The sequence below is a fragment of the Convolutriloba macropyga genome, chromosome 6 (assembly GCF_964194025.1).
Source record: "Convolutriloba macropyga chromosome 6, txConMacr16.3, whole genome shotgun sequence".
NCBI lineage: Eukaryota > Metazoa > Xenacoelomorpha > Acoela > Convolutidae > Convolutriloba > Convolutriloba macropyga.
The window spans coordinates 42927370-42949765 of NC_134473.1; the positions used below are offsets into that span (position 1 = coordinate 42927370).

Consider the following 22396-nt stretch of genomic DNA (forward strand, 5'->3'; position numbering starts at 1 on the left):
CACTTTTTCAAAGTCGAAAAGGCAATCACTGGACGCAGCACATGGTCAAAAAATCTTTTCTCGCTCAGAACCAATTATTTCACATGGCTATTTTACTCACTTTTGCTGAACGAAGAGTACTTCGTAAAAAAACCTTTAGAAAGCCAATGATTCTCTTTGAGTTATAAAAACCAATACTCGTCTTCCATTTGTGAAAACCAATTGTCGTCTTTGAGTGGCATAAAAAACCACGATAAGGCCAATAATAGCCCTAGCGATCACTGTGCGGCTAATAAAAAAAGTGTTCTATTCAAATTTGAGTTCTGTAGAAGCAGTCGCTAACATTAGATAGAGAAACGTGACAGTTTTCTTTTTTCATATACTGAAACTTCTTTTATTGCAGTATTCTTATTTTTTCATTTGAGTTTCGCCTATATCACTTTTTTTCTGTATCTTATAAGAACTAGGTGTCGTGAAAAAACTTTCGTTCTTAAAAACACTTTAATGAGCTTATTTGTATGTGCTACTGATTAGACTTTGACCATAAACCAACAAAAGTGTCAAAATTATTTTAATGCTTTCTTGACGAGATAATGCGACGGGATAATGGTTCCAGCTTCATTTACACAGTCCTTGGACTTACGATTAGATTTTAGACCATGCAATTGCATAGTGCGTAGATTATACAAAAATTAGGACCAGACAATTTGCACTTTTTAAATCTTAACTTCCAAATTTCTGTTCAACCTAGACAACGGAATAATTCTTTCCAGACCATTGTTTATAAAAAAAAGTGTTGGTTTAGGTTTACTACAACCTCTGCCAACTATATATCTGGGCATGAAGTACTGGACGTCTGACCGGGATGGTTACTAACCCTCGCATTTCGGAAGTAGTGTGCAATGAGGATGATGTTGACGAAGAGGAAGAAAAGGAACTCGAACCAGTTGGAAACCCTCTTGACATAGAGAGACCTCAGTAGACACATTGGGATGATTTCTATCACCAGACTCATCAGACACAAAACCACTGTGCACACGTATGTTATAGTCACCAAATCTACAAATAAATCTATTTCATCACTTTTAACAGAAACTCCTAACTCCAGGTATTGTCGATTTAAAACGTAGGAAACTCATCCGCATATTCCCTCCCAAAATGGGATCTATGAATCAAAACTTGTACGAGACAGACGGACTTGGGTCGAGGATACAGAGATACAGACCAAAGAGATCGAGCCGGGCCTGGTCGAACAGACTTTGACTACTCTGAGCAGGCTAAACGGATTTTATTATGGGCCAGGTTAAAAAGACCCAAGTTTCGACCCTTGGTTAGACAAAAACCAGAAAATCATATTTTCAATGGTATCGTCGATATTTTCAGTGTTTTCTGGACTTCTTCCAAATTTTTAATATTTTTTGGTCATATGGTCTTGTGACGGGGTTAAGACTCAGAAAGTCTTTTCTTCTTTAAAAGTAGCAATAGATCCAAAATGAAAAATGAACGCACGAAAGTCTCGATATTCTAAGATAGAAAAACGGAAAGGGAAAATATTTTTGCCTGATGAAGAAGTTTTTTTTTATTTTTTCAGACAGGAGAAAACTGTTTTCACAAAACTTCAATATGATTTCTCTCAATTTATAAAGAAACGACCCATTTTATGAAAAAACTGGTGTCATTTTTTACTCAAAGACTACTTTCATTATAATGCTCCTTGTTTATCTTGTTTTCTTATTGTCCCATGGAATTCTTTTACCATGAGGAATTAATTTAGATTTGATTTGAGCTAGTAAGGTGCGGGCAAATTGTGCAGAATGGTTACATGCACTTTTCAGGTAAATTCAACTGCAGCTACAGTTACGTGCAGGTCACATGCAGGTTGTGTGCAGGAGCGACAAAATTTATGCAAAAAATTGGTTAAATTTACCTGCATGTTTTAAAGAGTTTTGGAAAAGATAAATTTCAAAGTTGGAGTGATCAAAATTACCACCGCAAGAAAAACATGCAGAAACATCCTGGAGCCATAAAAAGACTTGACTACTATAATTATTTCAAACTTCGTTCAAACATTCTTCGCTTTTCTTTTTTACTAATTTCAATTTTTATTGAAATTATGGGCCAGTCGACGGCAAATGAAATTGTAAATGTTTTTAGTCTCTAAAACTAGCTTTTGCAAGGCTGTATAACTAAAGTAGTAAGAAACCAGTACACCCTAGGCCACTTTTTGGCTCTTTTTACCCAAACGTGTTCGATCATGCGCGCGGATGAAAAGTTCTTGGCAATTATTCCCTTTTAGTTTAGGATTGTTGCCTGAAATTGTAAAAGACTTACCTTAAATCGATTTTGAACGTGGCAGGTTTAAAAGTTTATAAGGGATATTTACTCAAACTCCGCGGCTTGACGGTTATCATGTCTCTTGACGGTTATTATAAGAATCAGAGGATATGAAACTAAAATATTTTTTTGAAGGACGGATTAAAACTTTTGAATTTCTTATTACTTGTAAGAGAGGAAAACAAAAAAGGATATTGAATTAATGAAGCAAGGTTAAGAACAAACAATAAACTTATAACAAACATCTAATAAAAATATAAGACACAACATTCTGTTTTAAGTCACTGTTTAAAGTTTTATATATGTACCCGTTTAAAACTGCTTCTCCGTCAGCATCTTCTTCAGCATCTACTTGTGTTGTCTGGACATCTGGATATTTCAGGAAAAGCACGATTAGAAAGAAGTCATTGTAATCCTCTCTTCGTCAATACTTCTTGAGACTCCCAACCGGGGTGGAGTTGGGCAGCTATCCCCTATAAAAGCTGTTATTGTCACAAGAAGCTCCTGCGCGGAGCAGTCGCAGGTTGTTTTATCTCCTCGTCAATACTTCTTGAGACTCCCAACCAGGGTGGAGTTGGGCAGCTATCCCCTATAAAAGCTGTTATTGTCACAAGAAGCTCCTGCGCGGAGCAGTCGCAGGTTGTTGTATCTCCTCGTCAATACTTCTTGAGACTCCCAACCAGGGTGGAGTTGGGCAGCTATCCCCTATAAAAACTGTTATTGTCACAAGAAGCTCCTGCGCGGAGCAGTCGCAGGTTTTTGTATCTCCTCGTCAATACTTCTTGAGACTCCCAACCGGGGTGGAGTTGGGCAGCTATCCCCTTTTAGAGCTGTTGTTGTCAGAAGAAGCTCGTGCGCGGAGCAGTCGCAGGTTGTTGTATCTCCTCGTCAATACTTCTTGAGACTCCCAACCGGGGCGGAGTTGGGCAGCATCATCAATATTTAACGCTTGCTGGACAAGCGTTGCTTCTTTGCAGGCGGCTCTTCCTCTGCTTCGAAATCAATAAATGGACATCTTGAGAACGGCTTTTCTTTTGGAGCTGCATCAAAATCAAATATTTCTTCCTCATCAGACTCAATTTGAGAAGTTTTCCAGAACCCAGGGTCAGGTGGTGAAAAGGTTTCTTCAATCTCAGTATCAAGTTGTTCAGTTAAATCTCTGGTGGTTTCACATTCATTGATCTCAATATAGGACTTCAGAGATTTTTCCAAGGTCTGTTTCCGCTTGTGACCATATTTGTAGTGTCCATACGCGTATGAGCTTATACCGTCACTCAGATAGTAACGCTTATCATCAAATGCACTCAACGCAATTTTGTTAGACTCTGTTATGTTGAGTGTGTGTTTGTCACTAGTTATAGATGTTACTAGTTTTCTCAATGGTGATTTTGATTTGAGCACATCTTTGAACTTATCATGATGAAGTGTCTTTTTCACATGTTTGCTCACACCCTTGGCACTTTGTTTGACTTTCTGCAAAGTTTTTATAGAGTAATCTTTTGGTTTCAGAAAAACTGCTTCCATCACAAAGTCACCATTCAGCTCATCTGATAATTTAAGTGGCACTTTTTTGTTCAATTCACTATGTAAATGATGATCCTTGGGGTAATCACTCAAATCAAGTACATGTTTCAGCTGTTTAAGATCTTCGTAAATGTCATCCGTCTCAATTTCATAAAAGAGAGAATCAGTGTCACGATACATCACTCGAGCTTTTTTGTCAAACAAAGGCCTTATTTCTTCATAATGAAACCTGTACAGGTGTAGTTTTGAAAGATCCAAAATAGCAGCACCCAGATAAGTTGGTTTATTCCACCTGATCTCTTTCTGGCTAAGAGTGATCCCAACAAGGTTCTCTCGAAATATAGTGAACTTCTCAAAATTGTACTTGTTGCAATAAAATTTTGCTTTCTCCTCATTTTCAACAAATACCATCTTGTAACGACATCTCAAATTTTCCATCGTTTTTCCGAAGCATGAATTGTTCAACAGATTGAAAAAGTTCTTTTCAAAGGTGCTGATACCGGGTTGTTGTCGCAATATTGTATTTCGCTCAATATAACAATTCATAAAACCACTTTGGTTGAACTTCAGAGTCTTATGTAGTCTGGTTACTTGGAGCCCCTGTTGACAATAAAATTTCAGAACTGAATAATGACATACATAATTCCGCTTTGACTGAAGCGTTTCCAGAAGCTTCGGGATATGACTGTTCTTGTTTCCCAATTCTACTTTATACTGAGAAAGCATCTCAGCATCGATTTTTAACTTCTCAGCAGCCAGAGGGAAATCATTGTGACCGTCATGTAAGTTGCTAGGATAATTCAGATCAACCATTACAAAGTACCCAACATCACTTTCGTCAGATGTTTGCATGATCTTGTCTAAACTGATGTCTGACCATTCAAATCCTCCGGTTGGCAGTTTTTTCATCATTGTTCCACCGTATAAGTTAACGACATCAAGAAAAAAAACATACGTACTTGGTTTTTCTTCATCAAAGTCATGCAAGTATTTGTTGTTAGCTTTCATATATCGCTTTTCACCAATTCCATTCAATCCTCCACGGATGGCTCTCTCACAAAACAACAGCATCTCTATATCAGAGAGCAAGTCCAGTTTAACTTTAGTTGTTTTCAGCATTGCATCCCATGAAATATTAGGTGCACTATAGTAATGACAGGGGTCTAATCCATATACCTGATCAAAGAGTCTCCGGCATTTTTCAAACACGTCAGCCAGAAGAAAGACATCAGTTTTGAGATACAACATGAGATAGTCACCAAAGTTTTTGCAGCCAAACATATTCCAAACTTTGTTAGCATGCTGAACATCCTCCTCAGAAACATCAATTTGACCAGACAATGAATTTATCCACTGATCACCAAATTGAGGCAGCGATTTTTCAGAGAATTTCTCAAAGCTATCGAGAAACGAATATGGGAAAACTCCTTTCTTTTGCAAAATGTCGCAATTTTTTTGGAAATGTTTAGATAATTGACAATAGTCCTTTGTTTCGAGTGTTGTAACCAGAGTGTCAAGACTCCCGGATAAAAAATGATAGCTGTCAAGGAAACGAAATTCTTCATATAGTAGCTTGTCACCTTTGCTTTTACCAACAGGAACGAAGAACGAGAATGAGATGTATGTCTCACTGATGCAAGGAATGACTGTCAATTTTTCTTCCGATTGGATATCAATGTATTTCATTAGATGATGTGCGTCATATTTACTAAGGTTGTGGAAAAAAATGGGCGTAAAAGTCTGCGTACGAAGCTTAAGATTGCAGCTGTTGTGTGCAACTCCGTAGATTTCACCAGTAAAGTGATCATGATGGATTACTTTTTCGTTGTTCAAACTTTTGTTGCAAATTACACATCTTGTGCCCTCATCAATTTTTTGCTTGCGCTCTTCATCAGTTATTATGAGACGTCTATTTTTCTGTTTTCTCTCAGAAATAGATTTGGCGTTCTCTCTGAGCCACCGAAAAAACTCTTCGATGCATTTCTCACCTTCAAAACTGTAATAATCACTTCCACCAGCTTTATCAACAGCACAAAAACCTATTGCGCAAGGAATCTGAGTTTCTTTGTTTAAGGTGTAGCTGTTCTCAGGACTCTGGCGGCAGGTGTCATGCTTAAGGCTGACAGCCTCTGTGTCGGCATAAATCACTAAGGGAACTGAAAACGTTTTATGCCAATTTGTAAATTCAATTTTTGAGTCTTCATTTGGCATAGTAATATTAGCAGCTTTATGCTCCCCACATAAATCGAAATGTTTTTCAAGTGATAGAGTGTCTTGAAATCCGTGAAGGCAGCGTATCGGTGGTGTTCTTTACCACTGAATTGGCGGGCCATGAAAGCATGAAAATTTGTTATCAAGCAGTAATGACTAGTAAATTCATCGGTCAGCAGCAACAAAGGAATAATTTTTTGTGCTTTTATTTTAGACAAGTAAAGCGGCAAAACTTTGTTTTTCTCGAAACCAAAAACATTAATTCCAATATTGTTTTGCTTTTCAAATTTTGGAACATCCGTCAAAGACATCGGGAACTCGATATTATCAAAGTTCAGTTTGTGCAAATTTGGCTTGTATTTGTTTTGGCGTTGTTTATGCTCCTTCTCTGGAAACATTGCTGCAAGCACTGAGTATGTAAAACATTTGTTGTCATTGTTTCGGATATTTAGGAGAAAATTGTTTCCAACTAAAGCGGATGGCGTAGCAATGTAACTGCTTCCTCTGATTGGTTTGAATTTGTTAATGTTGATATCCAAATGATCAATTTTCTGAACAACAAATCCACTTCCACCGGTTGAAAAAATTTGGATTGAATTGTTGATTTGGTCAACCATTTCAAAAATTTCATCATCTGATAGTTCTGTTGTTAAAGTTTTCGACTTTGTGTTTGCATGACAGCCGACTTTTGTATCATCTGTTGGTTTCAACATCTGTACAAAAACAGAGAGTTGAATTTTCAAAGGTCCAAGCTCTACTATTTTGTTTCTCACAAATAATTTAAGGTCTTCCATATGTTCCGTAACAAAATTAAAGACATCAATTTGGTTGTCCGCTTGTAATCTGAACGACTGGAAGAATTTTTCGATCGCATGTTTAGCATTTTGTTGCTCAATCTTGCTTCTAACTTCCTCTGGAGCCTCTTTGTGAGTATCATGAGCATCATCCTCATTTCTAGCACACGATGAAGTGTCGCCATAAATTTGTGTACAATGCTTGCACTTTGTGTACGTCTGAAATCCATGGACTGTTTTCAAATGACGGATTAGATTTCTGCTCGCTGTGAATTTGTTACCACAAATTCCACATTCATAGCTTGCTGTTTTTTCATATTTTGTGTTATGCTCCTTCTCCATATGCTGTAATAGCTTCTGCTTTTTGTTGTACTTCTTTGAGCACTCGTCACAGTTGAAAGTCTTCATCTAAAACAGAAAAAGGTATATTAATATTTGATTATTGGTTAACAATTTGAAAAAACATTCTTGAAAGACTCATCCACGGATCATATATTGTATTTTAAGCCATACAAGGAATTTAATCACTTAACCTATTCGTTTAAAATTCCTAAGAGATACTATCTATGAAATCATTGATCTTGACATTGTATAAGCTTTTGTGGTTTTTAAATTTTGTGAGCTCACAAGGAACGACTTGATTGAAATTCATTCTAACACAATTGATCATGGAAACAATAAGTGTACAATTGATTTAGAAAATTTCGAAAAAATGAGCCAGTTTTTTTAAAAAAGAATCAGTAATTTAAGGAAAAGCGAATATATTTAGACGTTTTGCTTTGTATATTTCTATCTTTAAACTGCTGTTAAAAAATTTAATGAGAAAAATAGAAACTTACACTTCTAATTTGTTTAAAATATTATGCCTGCAAAAAATTAGTTTGGAAGACAATTTGCTTGACTCCAATCAAAGCGACTGGTTTGCAGTTGTTGAATGCTTTAAAATGATCTATCTAACCAAATAACTTGCTTTTATAGTTTTTGATTGTTTTCTAGTTTGTCCATCAAAAATTTACATGTATCAAAAATATTGGTTGCGCGTAAATCTCTTGAATGAAGAGGAAACTTTACCGTTTGAAAACTTTTTTACTAGAGTTTTTTGCGGGTGATCCTGAATTCTGGCAAACATTAGATAGGAATGCAGTTTTATATGACAAAACATTTTACTTTCGAAATACTGGGCTTATACTGATGAGACAATTGGAGATTGAACCACAAAAACATGGTAGTCCTCCGTTTTGTTTTCCGAGGTGGTTTGTTTTAAATTATGATTTAAAAAGTCGGAAACTCACTATATTGCAACCACTTGCAACAACCAGACTCAAGTATATTATAAGATTAAGCTTACTTCCCTAAGATTTTTTGTTGTTAAGTTTTTAAAAATCAGTACTAATTCATTGAGAAAAAAAGAACGACTGATCTGTAGTTGATGAAGGCTTCAAAAGGAATAATTCTACAGCAAGGATTGTTTTTATAGTACTCTTGTCTCTATAAAATCTGTTTTAATTATTGTTTGTTGAATTGATTTTTCTATTGTTGTGGACCCAGTGGACCTAGGCTAAATTCAAGATAAGGAACCAATGTTTTTTAATGGCAGTTTTGGCAATTTGTTTCAATATACTTGATTTTTGTATTTGAATATAAGTTGGCTGTATAGTTGCTTAAAGTTTCCAACTGACTTTTTCTCATTGATATTTTTTGGGTTGCTTTAAAAACTGTCACACAAACCTTTTAGTTACAGACAAATATGTTATCAAAAAGTGTGACAGAATCAAATTGTTGGAAATTTGTGTTGCTTTTTAATGCTTTAAGTGCAATAAAAAATTTGATAAAAGCAATTTCTAGATGCAATATGACAAAAAATTGACTGAATTTTCAGAAGTGATGATCGTGACCTCGGTGGTCAAAACGAATTTTCACTAAAGTCAACTGAGAACATTTTTGTGGTTGACGAACACAATTAATTCAACAGTCAACCAAAAGTTGACACTGAAGAGCAAAGAAAGTTTTACATATCGAATATCATAGCACACTAATTTATTATCGTACCTTGCAGGATCATGAATTTTAGCTAAAGTTGACGAAAACCAAACACATTAAGAAAGCGTCAAAATACATATAGTTGTTTTTATTTTTTTTTCCACGAAAACAAATGTTTTTCAGTTGTGCTTCATTTGGTAAGTTTAAGTTCGAATAGATTGTAAAAGAGCTGTGTAGTTTCCTGAAGCAGGAATAAGCAACATTATTGGATTGTAGTTTTGTGATTTTTAATCGCCGCTTTTTATAGCATGGGAAAAAACTGGCCTTTTTGGTAAGGCATAGCATATTTTACCATGCTGATCTTTGTCATACCAATCAACATTTTGTTTCTGTTCATTTTATTTTGTCAGTTTAACAAAAATTTTACCATGCAGATCCTCGCACTCAAAAAGATATAATGAAAACCAGATGCTGAAATTTTCCGTTGATTACGAAATATGCAACTATTATCTAACTAAATTTCTTTCCGTTCCATAAATTTGTTGAAAATTAATGTTACTACAGATGCATATGTAGTACATAACGTTCATAGCTCATACTGTAATTTTGACAAAATTGTTGTCGTTGAATTTCTTTTTCGGTGCTGCCAAACAAACCAGCAAAATAACTGCTTCTTCAACAAAATGGTCTGAACGTTTTTAATTTAGTTTTCCATTCAAAAAAAATTTCGAAAATCAAGTTAGAGAAACTATTCCATAGTCTAATAAGAACTAGTTTGCTTCTACGGACTGCTGGAAACGTTTATTAACTGCTTAAGGATGGTTTTGAAGAACAACCTCAACAAAAAATCATGAGTAGTTATTTATTGATAAGAAAGTTTTGCTAATGTTCACAAATTTTTATCTCAAATTTTCTTTGATTTTAAAATTTAAATAGATGAACTCGTTGGTATGTTTTTGTTCTCATATAAATTTCACAATTGTACAGCCTCTAGGAAGAAATTTAGTTTTGTTTAAATATAAGTGAAAGTCTCTAGAAAAGCGCATAGCGTTTTTACTGAACTTTGAAAATTTCTTTGAAAATCCTTTGTTGATTTATAAAAAAAAATTTACCTACAAGAAATTTTTTTTGCGCATAAAATCGCTGATGACTCATTGACACGTTTTGAAATATTTCTGAACAATTTTAGTTATGTTTTAGGGTACAAACGGAATTTAGTCGGAAATTTTTGCTGCAATTAATGTTTGTAAACGGCCAGCGATAAATCAATAAGACTATTAAGGAGTTTTTTATGCTTTCTGGGACCGTTATTTTAATCAAGTAGAATAACAATTAGCTTGTATTTAGCCTAAATACATTGACAATTAGCCTAAATAAGAAATAAGTTTGCCATTGACATTTAGTCTAGAATGACATTTAGCCTAAATAAGTTTAAGCGAGAAATCTTTGCTATGGTTGAGGAACTTTGATTGAATGACAGGTTTATTTCAATATTTGTTTTATATATCTCAAGTTGGAAAGTTTTGGTGTCATTTTTTTTCACAGATGTGAAGTGAGAGAAAATTGAACAAAAGTGCTTTTGGAGAATTTTTTTGGCGAGTTAATTTTTAAACCTAATTTTCAAAACTGCATAATTTTTTACCTAAGGAAAATTCCAATAAATAAAGTGTTTTGTATTTCTCGTACACGTAATAAAAATGTTCAGTTGACTTTTCATTACTCGAATAGGTTTTGTAAGGGCAAAATTCATATCTTTTAAAGTAATTTTGCTTCTCTATTGTGATAACTTTTAATTTAGAAACTTCCCCTTGTACATTAAAAGGGAAAAATGATGTACAATTGACCTTTGATGACTCATACATATGTTATATGAGCAAAAGTGATGTTTTTTAAAGTAGTTTGGTGTTAGTTTTTACTAAAGGAAGAAACTTTTTTAAGAAATTTTTCTCTAGAACTTGTACATTAAGAGGAAAAAAATGATGTACAATTGACCTTTGATGACTCATACATATGTTATGTGAGCAAAATTGATGTTTTTAAAGTTTATTTGTGTTAGTTTTCACCAATGGAACAACTTTTCCTTAAGAAATTTTTCTCTAGGACTTGTACAGTAAGAGGAAAAAAATGATGTACAATTGACCTTTGATGACTCATTCATATGTTATGTGAGCAAAATTGATGTTTTTTAAAGTACATTTGTGTTAGTTTTCACTAATGGAACAACTTTTCCTTAAGAAATTTTTCTCTAGGACTTGTACATTAAGAGGAAAAAAATGATGTACAATTGACCTTTGATGACTCATATTTATGTTATATATGCCAAATTGATGTTTTTTAAAGTAGTTTGTGTTAGTTTTTACTATTGGAACAACTTTTCTTGAAGAAATTTTTCTCTAGGACTTGTACATTAAGAGGAAAAAAATGATGTACAATTGACCTTTGATGACTCATACATATGTTATGTGAGCAAAAGTGATGTTTTTTAAAGTAGTTTTGTGTTAGTTTTCACTTATGGAACAACTTTTCCTGAAGAAAATTTTCTCTAGAACTTGTACATTAAGAGGAAAGAATGATATACAATTGACCTTTGATGACTCATACATATGTTATATGAGCAAAAGTGATGTTTTTTAAAGTAGTTTAGTGTTAGTTTTTACTAAAGGAACAAATTTTCTTTAAGAAATTTTTCTCTAGAACTTGTACATTAAGAGGAAAAAAATGATGTACAATTGACCTTTGATGACTCATACATATGTTATGTGAGCAAAATTGATGTTTTTAAAGTTTATTTATGTTAGTTTTCACCAATGGAACAACTTTTCCTTAAGAAATTTTTCTCTAGGACTTGTACAGTAAGAGGAAAAAAATGATGTACAATTGACCTTTGATGACTCATTCATATGTTATGTGAGCAAAATTGATGTTTTTTAAAGTACATTTGTGTTAGTTTTCACTAATGGAACAACTTTTCCTTAAGAAATTTTTCTCTAGGACTTGTATATTAAGAGGAAAAAAATGATGTACAATTGACCTTTGATGACTCATATTTATGTTATATATGCCAAATTGATGTTTTTTAAAGTAGTTTGTGTTAGTTTTTACTATTGGAACAACTTTTCGTGAAGAAATTTTTCTCTAGAACTTGTACATTAAGAGGAAAAAAATGATGTACAATTGACCTTTGATGACTCATACATATGTTATATATGCAAAATTGATGTTTTTTAAAGTAGTTTTGTGTTAGTTTTCACTAATGGAACAACTTTTCCTGAAGAAACTTTTCTCTAGAACTTGTACATTAAGAGGAAAAAAATGATGTACAATTGACCTTTGATGACTCATACATATGTTATGTGAGCAAAAGTGATGTTTTTTAAAGTAGTTTTGCGTTAGTTTTCACTTATGGAACAACTTTTCCTGAAGAAAATTTTCTCTAGAACTTGTACATTAAGAGGAAAGAATGATGTACAATTGACCTTTGATGACTCATACATATGTTATATGAGCAAAAGTGATGTTTTTTAAAGTAGTTTAGTGTTAGTTTTTACTAAAGGAACAAATTTTCTTTAAGAAATCTTTCTCTAGAACTTGTACATTAAGAGGAAAAAAATGATGTACAATTGACCTTTGATGACTCATACATATGTTATGTGAGCAAAATTGATGTTTTTTAAAGTACATTTGTGTTAGTTTTCACTAATGGAACAACTTTTCTTTAAGAAATTTTTCTCTAGGACTTGTACAGTAAGAGGAAAAAAATGATGTACAATTGACCTTTGATGACTCATTCATATGTTATGTGAGCAAAATTGATGTTTTTTAAAGTACATTTGTGTTAGTTTTCACTAATAGAACAACTTTTCTTTAAGAAATTTTTCTCTAGGACTTGTACATTAAGTGGAAAAAAATGATGTACAATTGACCTTTGATGACTCATATTTATGTTATATATGACAAATTGATGTTTTTTAAAGTAGTTTTGTGTTAGTTTTTACTAATGGAACAACTTTTCGTGAAGAAATTTTTCTCTAGAACTTGTACATTAAGAGGAAAAAAATGATGTACAATTGACCTTTGATGACTCATACATATGTTATATATGCAAAATTGATGTTTTTTAAAGTAGTTTTGTGTTAGTTTTCACTAATGGAACAACTTTTCCTGAAGAAATTTTTCTCTAGAACTTGTACATTAAGAGGAAAAAAATGATGTACAATTGACCTTTGATGACTCATACATATGTTATGTGAGCAAAAGTGATGTTTTTTAAAGTAGTTTTGTGTTAGTTTTCACTAATGGAACAACTTTTCCTGAAGAAAATTTTCTCTAGAACTTGTACATTAAGAGGAAAGAATGATGTACAATTGACCTTTGATGACTCATACATATGTTATGTGAGCAAAATTGATGTTTTTTAAAGTAGTTTTGTGTTAGTTCTCACTAATGGAACAACTTTTCCTTAAGAAATTTTTCTCTAGGACTTGTACATTAAGAGGGAAAAAATGATGTACAATTGACCTTTGATGACTCATATATATGTTATGTGAGCAAAAGTGATGTTTTTTAAAGTATATTTGTGTTAGTTTTCACTAATGGAACAACTTTTCCTTAAGAAATTTTTCTCTAGGACTTGCACATTAAGAGGCAAAAAATGATGTACAATTGACCTTTGATGACTCATACATATGTTATGTGAGCAAAATTGATGTTTTTTAAAGTAGTTTTGTGTTAGTTTTCACTAATGGAACAACTTTTCCCTAAGAAATTTTTCTCTAGGACTTGCACATTAAGAGGAAAAAAATGATGTACAATTGACCTTTGATGACTCATATATATGTTATGTGAACAAAATTGATGTGTTTTAAAGTAGTTTTGTGTTAGTTTTTACTAATGGAACAACTTTTCCTGAAGAAACTTTTCTCTAGGACTTGTACATTAAGAGGAAAAAAATGATGTACAATTGACCTTTGATGACTCATACATATGTTAAGTGAGCAAAATTGATCTTTTTTAAAGTAGTTTTGTGTTAGTTTTCACTAATGGAACAACTTTTCCTGAAGAGACTTTTCTCTAGAACTTGTACATTAAGAGGAAAAAAATGATGTACAATTGACCTTTGATGACTCATATTTATGTTATATATGCCAAATTGATGTTTTTTAAAGTTTATTTGTGTTAGTTTTTACTAATGGAAAAACTTTTCCTGAAGAAATTTTTTCTCTAGAACTTGTACATTAAGAGGAAAAAAATGATGTACAATTGACCTTTGATGACTCATACATATGTTAAGTGAGCAAAATTGATGTTTTTTAAAGTTTATTTGTGTTAGTTTTCACTAATGGAACAACTTTTCCTGAAGAAACTTTTCTCTAGAACTTGTACATTAAGAGGAAAAAAATGTTGTACAATTGACCTTTGATGACTCATACATATGTTATGTGAGCAAAATTGATCTTTAATGAAGTAGTTTTGTGTTAGTTTTCACTAATGGAACAACTTTTCCTTAAGAAATTTTTCTCTAGGACTTGCACATTAAGATGAAAAAAATGATGTACAATTGACCTTTGATGACTCATACATATGTTATGTGAGCAAAATTGATGTTTTTTAAAGTTTATTTGTGTTAGTTTTCACTAATGGAACAACTTTTCCTTAAGAAATTTTTCTCTAGGACTTGTACATTAAGAGGAAAAAAATGATGTACAATTGACCTTGGATGACTCATATGTATATTATGTGAGCAAAATTGACGGTTTTTAAAGTAGTTTTGCGTTAGTTTTCACTAATGGAACAACTTTTCCTGAAGAAAATTTTCTCTAGAACTTGTACATTAAGAGGAAAGAATGATGTACAATTGACCTTTGATGACTCATACATATGTTATGTGAGCAAAATTGATATTTTTTAAAGTAGTTTTGTGTTAGTTTTCACTAATGGAACAACTTTTCTTTAAGAAATTTTTCTCTAGGACTTGTACATTAAGAGGAAAAAAAATGATGTACAATTGACCTTTGCTGACTCATATATATGTTATGTGAGCAAAAGTGATGTTTTTTAAAGTATATTTGTGTTAGTTTTCACTAATGGAACAACTTCTCCTTAAGAAATTTTTCTCTAGGACTTGCACATTAAGAGGCAAAAAATGATGTACAATTGACCTTTGATGAGTCATACATATGTTATGTGAGCAAAATTGATGTTTTTAAAGTAGTTTTGTGTTAGTTTTCACTAATGGAACAACTTTTCTCTAAGAAATTTTTCTCTAGGACTTGTACATTAAGAGGAAAAAAATGATGTACAATTGACCTTTGATGACTCATATATATGTTATGTGAGCAAAATTGATGTTTTTTAAAGTTTATTTGTGTTAGTTTTCACCAATGGAACAACTTTTCCTTAAGAAATTTTTCTCTAGGACTTGTACATTAAGAGGAAAGAATGATGTACAATTGACCTTTGATGACTCATATATATGTTATGTGAGCAAAATTGATGTTTTTTAAAGTAGTTTTGTGTTAGTTTTCACTAATGGAACAACTTTTCCTTAAGAAATTTTTCTCTAGGACTTGTACATTAAGAGGAAAGAAATGATGTACAATTGACCTTTGATGACTCATATATATGTTATGTGAGCAAAAGTGATGTTTTTTAAAGTATATTTGTGTTAGTTTTCACTAATGGAACAACTTTTCCTTAAGAAATTTTTCTCTAGGACTTGTACATTAAGAGGCAAAAAAAGATGTACAATTGACATTTGATGACTCATACATATGTTATGTGAGCAAAAGTGATGTTTTTTAAAGTATATTTGTGTTAGTTTTCACTAATGGAACAACTTTTCCTTAAGAAATTTTTCTCTAGGACTTGCACATTAAGAGCAAAAAAATGATGTACAATTGACCTTTAATGACTCATACATATGTTATGTGAGCAAAATTGATGTTTTTTAAAGTTTATTTGTGTTAGTTTTCACTAATGGAACAACTTTTCCTTAAGAAATTTTTCTCTAGGACTTGTACATTAAGAGGAAAAAAATGATGTACAATTGACCTTTGATGACTCATATATATGTTATGAGAACAAAAGTGATGTTTTTTAAAGTATATTTGTGTTAGTTTTCACTAATGGAACAACTTTTCCTTAAGAAATTTTTCTCTAGGACTTGTACATTAAGAGGCAAAAAAAGATGTACAATTGACATTTGATGACTCATACATATGTTATGTGAGCAAAAGTGATGTTTTTTAAAGTATATTTGTGTTAGTTTTCACTAATGGAACAACTTTTCCTTAAGAAATTTTTCTCTAGGACTTGCACATTAAGAGCAAAAAAATGATGTACAATTGACCTTTAATGACTCATACATATGTTATGTGAGCAAAATTGATGTTTTTTAAAGTTTATTTGTGTTAGTTTTCACTAATGGAACAACTTTTCCTTAAGAAATTTTTCTCTAGGACTTGCACATTAAGAGGAAAAAAATGATGTACAATTGACCTTTGATGACTCATATATATGTTATGAGAACAAAAGTGATGTTTTTTAAAGTATATTTGTGTTAGTTTTCACTAATGGAACAACTTTTCTCTAAGAAATTTTTCTCTAGGACTTGCACATTAAGAGGAAAAAAATGATGTACAATTGACCTTTGATGACTCATACATATGTTATGTGAGCAAAATTGATGTTTTTTAAAGTAGTTTTGTGTTAGTTTTCACTAATGGAACAACTTTTCCTTAAGAAATTTTTCTCTAGGACTTGTACATTAAGAGGCAAAAAAAGATGTACAATTGACCTTTGATGACTCATACATATGTTATGTGAGCAAAAGTGATGTTTTTTAAAGTATATTTGTGTTAGTTTTCACTAATGGAACAACTTTTCCTTAAGAAATTTTTCTCTAGGACTTGTACATTAAGAGGAAAAAAATGATGTACAATTGACCTTTGATGACTCATATATATGTTATGTGAACAAAAGTGATGTTTTTTAAAGTTTATTTGTGTTAGTTTTCACCATTGGAACAACTTTTCCTTAAGAAATTTTTCTCTAGGACTTGTACATTAAGAGGAAAGAATGATGTACAATTGACCTTTGATGCCTCATATATATGTTATGTGAGCAAAATTGTTGTTTTTTAAAGTAGTTTTGTGTTAGTTTTCACTAATGGAACAACTTTTCCTTAAGAAATTTTTCTCTAGGACTTGTACATTAAGAGGAAAAAAATGATGTACAATTGACCTTTGATGACTCATATATATGTTATGTGAGCAAAAGTGATGTTTTTTAAAGTATATTTGTGTTAGTTTTCACTAATGGAACAACTTTTCCTTAAGAAATTTTTCTCTAGGACTTGTACATTAAGAGGCAAAAAAAGATGTACAATTGACCTTTGATGACTCATACATATGTTATGTGAGCAAAAGTGATGTTTTTTAAAGTATATTTGTGTTAGTTTTCACTAATGGAACAACTTTTCATTAAGAAATTTTTCTCTAGGACTTGCACATTAAGAGCAAAAAAATGATGTACAATTGACCTTTAATGACTCATACATATGTTATGTGAGCAAAATTGATGTTTTTTAAAGTTTATTTGTGTTAGTTTTCACTAATGGAACAACTTTTCCTTAAGAAATTTTTCTCTAGGACTTGTACATTAAGAGGAAAAAAATGATGTACAATTGACCTTTGATGACTCATATATATGTTATGAGAACAAAAGTGATGTTTTTTAAAGTATATTTGTGTTAGTTTTCACCAATGGAACAACTTTTCCTGAAGAAACTTTTCTCTAGGACTTGTACATTAGGAGGAAAAAAATGATGTTCAATTGACCTTTGATGACTCATACATATGTTATGTGAGCAAAATTGATCTTTTTTAAAGTATATTTTTGTTAGTTTCCACTAATGGAACAACTTTTCCTTAAGAAATTTTTCTCTAGGACTTGTACATTAAGAGGAAAAAATTGATGTACAATTGACCTTAGATGACTCATATGTATATTATGTGAGCAAAATTGATGTTTTCCGACTACCTTGTTTTGATCCGTGGATGAGTTAGATAGGTTGAAATGATGGAGGAGCTACATGAAGACAAAAGAAGTCTTTTAACTTACTTTCCAAAAGTATTCTGTTTTGAACCACTCCTCTTGCTTAGGGATGCGCTCTGATGATAGACAAACAAAATGCTGTTCCTCTGGTTTCCAGTTGTTCTTTTTTGCTTCCTGATTTGTTTTTGAAGCGCTCGGAATTCAAACAAAAATTTTTCCGTCTTTTGTGTCTTTGTATTCTCTGCAACCAAAGTGGCAAGATGTTGTTACACCCAACTTCTTCTTGACACTACTCGTTTTTCTGATAGATCCTTCAAAACTAAAAACAAATGTTTCTATACTTTTCGGATTCCTCAAGGACCTAACTTCTTAGTATAACTTCAAACGATGATTTCTTTTCAAATGATGAATTAACCTGATTTTATCTGCGAGGTAGAAGTTACTCTCAACTTGTGTTCTTTCTACTCGACGATTGTCTTCCCTGTCAATTGGTCTTTGCTGGACAAAACAACAGTTGATGAGGTCAAAATTTCAGTAATTTATTATCTTTCAGAATGCTTTTTTTGTTCCTTTTTTATATAAATTCTATTGAAGAATCAATTACTTCCTTTTATCGTGTTTGAACTTGTTGTTTTCGGATACGAAATTCGTCAAAATGTAGTACGTCTGAATCATATGGCTTATTGTGTAATAAATGAAAGGGAAGTCTATTAACAGTCTGAGACAGACGAGTTCGAGTTCGAGTTTGAGTTTGTGTTCTAAAAATAGCCCTTAGGTAATAATTTCATCAGAAAGTAAAACGCTTCCTACCCAGACGTTTCACATGTAGTTAAAAAACAAAATCCTGCATACGCAATACTATTACATAGATTATTCACATTAGACACCCAGATTTCTGCTACTGCGCAAAAGTGTTCACTGGATTTATAGCCCGCAAACGTTTGTATACAATCAATCTTCTTCACAGGGTTTAAATATCCCTCATATACTTATAAACTTGTGTGCTTCAAAGTTGCGTATGCAGGAGTTAACCCTGATTACGCAATACCAATATATAGTTTATTCACATTAGAAGCCCAGATTTCTATGCAAAAGTGTTCATGACAAATATAGAGTGGATTTATAGCCCTTAGGCCTTTGTATACAGACAGTATTCTCCACAGTGTGTTAACTTTCCGTATAAACTTCCACACTGCCACATTGAAAATGGATTTCAGGTAAGTGTTTTAAATTTTCAGGCAACAATCCTAAACTAAAAGGGAATAATTGCCAAGAACTTTTCATCCGCGCGCATGATCGAACACGTTTGGGTAAAAAGAGCCAAAAAGTGGCCTAGGGTGTACTGGTTTCTTACTACTAACTAACTTGCACTTGGAATGTAATTATCGTTAGACTGACTTGAGCTGACCCCTGACTGGAATACGTCTCTCATATTCACAATATACACAGTAAAAAGCATTGCTGCCAAGACATACAGTGCAAACGTGAAGAAATAGTAAAAAGCCGTGAACTGACTCCATTTTTTATACATGTACGTCTTTGTCACCGGGTGTGCTAATAAATTCCCGCGTTTATTCTGAACCATAGCGATCAAAGGGTTATTTCTGACGTCAGTGGTTTGAAAAAGGTCAAGGTCAATTGTAACAGAAATTTCATCAGCGGTTGTTTGATCTTCAGCCATAGGAATCAAAAAGTAATCCAAAACTTCGCTCGCTAAAGTTGGATAATTCTCTATTATCGACGGAAACTTAGCCTCGATATTGTCATGTTTTAACTTGTCGCCGTAAACTTCGCGACTTGTAATTGAGGGTTTAGGGCCAATGTAGCCTTTCAAATCAGCATTTAGTTGCCAAATTGTTCGGATAAAATGTGTGTGGTTCTGTTCAATTGCGATTTGCTCGGCGGTTTTGTCGGAATTGTTTTTAATTTCGCCATCGATGCCGTGTGAAATCAATATTTCAGCCACTTCGCTTGCATTGTAAAAGGCACATATGTGAAGGGGCGAATTGTTGTTATATGTACAAGAATTGATATTCATTCCAGCATCGAGTAAGAATTTGACAATGCTTGCGCTTCCGCTTTTGCACGCAACATGTAGGCAATTGTATCCGAAGGAATCACGGAGGTTTGGGTTCCCGCCGAGTTCATAGATGTCTCGGAAAAGTTGAATGTTATCTTGAGTGGCAGCTAAATGGAGGGCTGTTTCGTTGTTGTCATTAGTTTGATTGATGCTCGATTTGATATACTGTTTGGAGAGAAGAAGGTCTTTTGTAGCGGGGTAGTTCTAAAACGGAAAATTATAAAACTTGAAAACCAGATCAGCAATTTTTAATCTTTCTCAGAAAACGAGGATTTGATCCTCAAATGTCCTTTTCTATAATAATAGACGGTTTTTGCGGTCAAGGAAAAACGCATAATATTGCTGCTCAATCCAAATCAATTTGTGACCCTAGTTTCTTGCTCAGTAAGATTATCTAATCAGATGTCACTTGTGTCTCTGACGTTGATTTGAGTACTGACCACTTTGTTAGAAGCCACAGAGAGGGACAGTTCCTTGTGGTTGAGGATCATGAGGTGCAATGGAGTGTTTCCCTCTCGATCGGAGAGGGCAAACAGCTTCTTCAGTCCTCTTAGATCATTATTCTCGTAGAGTGATTGGGTCATTGCACTCAGCATGTTCACATTGGCTTCCCTGGCAGCTATATGTAATGGAGATCGACCTCTGGCATCCGCTTGTTTCATTATTTGTTCAACCACCGGCTCGCCTAAAACAACCTTAACATATAGACGTATGTGATATTTCGTTCATTGAGAGAGACGAGTAAATTCATTGAGAGCCACTTTATGCATTTTTCAGGTTTAGTTGAGGCAAAGTTAAGGGAATTTTTAAGGTAATGTTAAGGTAATTATTTAAAGGAACTTTAAGGCAAGTTAGAGTAAAATTTAATGTTTTTTAAGGTAGTGAGGCCTTAGCTTTTCAGGTCAAGTTCAAGTAAAGTTAGGGTTAGTTAATGTGAGTTTAGGAAAGGCGAGTTAAGGTGAGTTGGGATGTTTTTTGAGGTAAAATTACCTTAACTTTATTTAGTGTGTGATCTGCTTTGCACACCTCTTTCGGGTCTTATATGACCTCTGTCTTAAAAAAGCGATAAATGTTAGCGAAAAGTAAACTAACTTTGAAGGGCTGTCACTATTTGGCCAGTTGTGTCGTCCAGATGACTTCGCACGATTGGTACCACGCCTTTCCGTTTCGCCCCAGCACCCCCACCCACACTCCCACTCTCCCGTCTAGTGTCATTTTTGTCAAAACTGGAGTTCATTGACGTACCACTCTCTGCAGTTCTGGTCGTCTGGCCCATCATTTCATCCACTTTTTTTCCCACCAAATCAGATCTTCCCAACCTGTAAGCTTGGGAAAAAGTCCTGGAAAACTTTGATTTTTCGCTCGATTTTTCGCTGACTTCCATAAGTGCGTCAATTAATTGTTTGTTTGGGTTCTTGTTGGCAATTTGACGAGCTGTATGATTGTATTGATCAGTTATCCCGGTATCGCATCCCGCAGTTATAAGTTGTCGAATAACTTTTGTCGAGGAAGGGCTGAGGGCTTCGGCAGCGTAATGAAGTGCACTTCGGTCAAATTGGTCTCGAATGTTGAGTAGCTTTGCAGAGTCATTGAGACAGAGGATTTGTTTCACTGTATCTGGATTTTCGGCGATAGCGGCCAAGTGAAGAACTGTTTGGTTTAGTTTGTTCGTCTGGGTAATGTCGCAATTTGTCAGAATGGTTTCGAGAATTTTGCTGTTGTTGGTCAAAACGGCACTATGCAGAATTGTATGTTCGACATCATCCTTTATTGAGATTATGGCGCCTGAAAAAATAAGTAAGTTCAACAACTCATACATATTTAAACCTGAAACTCTTTTTCAAAAAAATGAGGCTACAAAGGAAGAAATTGATGTTTATGACACACACCACTTTTTTGAATAAGTAATTTTTAAAAAGATTGGAGTGCCATTTTATTAATGCATACTCCTGAGTGGTCCAATGTAGAAGTATGGAAAGGTGCATGCTGCAAAAGTTATAATTTGTTAATAAATTGAATGCTAATTATATATTGCTGCAGACACCCAGACCTTACTGCCATGAAATGACGGGACAGCACCCCTACAATTGGAAGAAGGACGTGGCGGCCCATTTTACTGTGGGTAAGGGAGTTATGCAACAAAAGAATATTCTTTTTACAGTATTGCACCATGATACGCTAAATTAAAATAATTTAATATATTGTAGAATCTGGTGACTAATTGTTGAACAGATGAAATTCGTTCTCCTGAAGCTTTTCAAAAGTTTTCCAACCGTAAATATTTCATGTATCCAACTTTTCGAAGACAATTTAGCTCTAATGCCTTCAAATCGAGTCATTCTAAGCATCACTTTATAATTCAGCTTTTAAAATACCAATGGTTTGAATATGAAATAACCTGTTTCGTATCGATTTCTTATAGCAAGTTATTTATGCAGCC

The 22396-nt window shown here is 33.3% G+C and overlaps 1 protein-coding gene across 1 annotated transcript in view; it reads right to left on the reverse strand.

The window, feature by feature from the left end:
* The window catches only part of LOC142341326 (uncharacterized), a 179199-nt gene that overhangs the window by 87613 nt on the left and 69190 nt on the right, over positions 1-22396 (reverse strand). The window contains exons 5-8 of the mRNA XM_075392250.1: positions 21049-21741; positions 20397-20641; positions 19242-20160; positions 857-1038 (exon numbers count right to left, since the gene is read on the reverse strand). Coding sequence (XP_075248365.1) covers positions 857-1038; positions 19242-20160; positions 20397-20641; positions 21049-21741 — 2039 coding nt within the window. The remainder of the gene's footprint in view (positions 1-856; positions 1039-19241; positions 20161-20396; positions 20642-21048; positions 21742-22396) is intronic.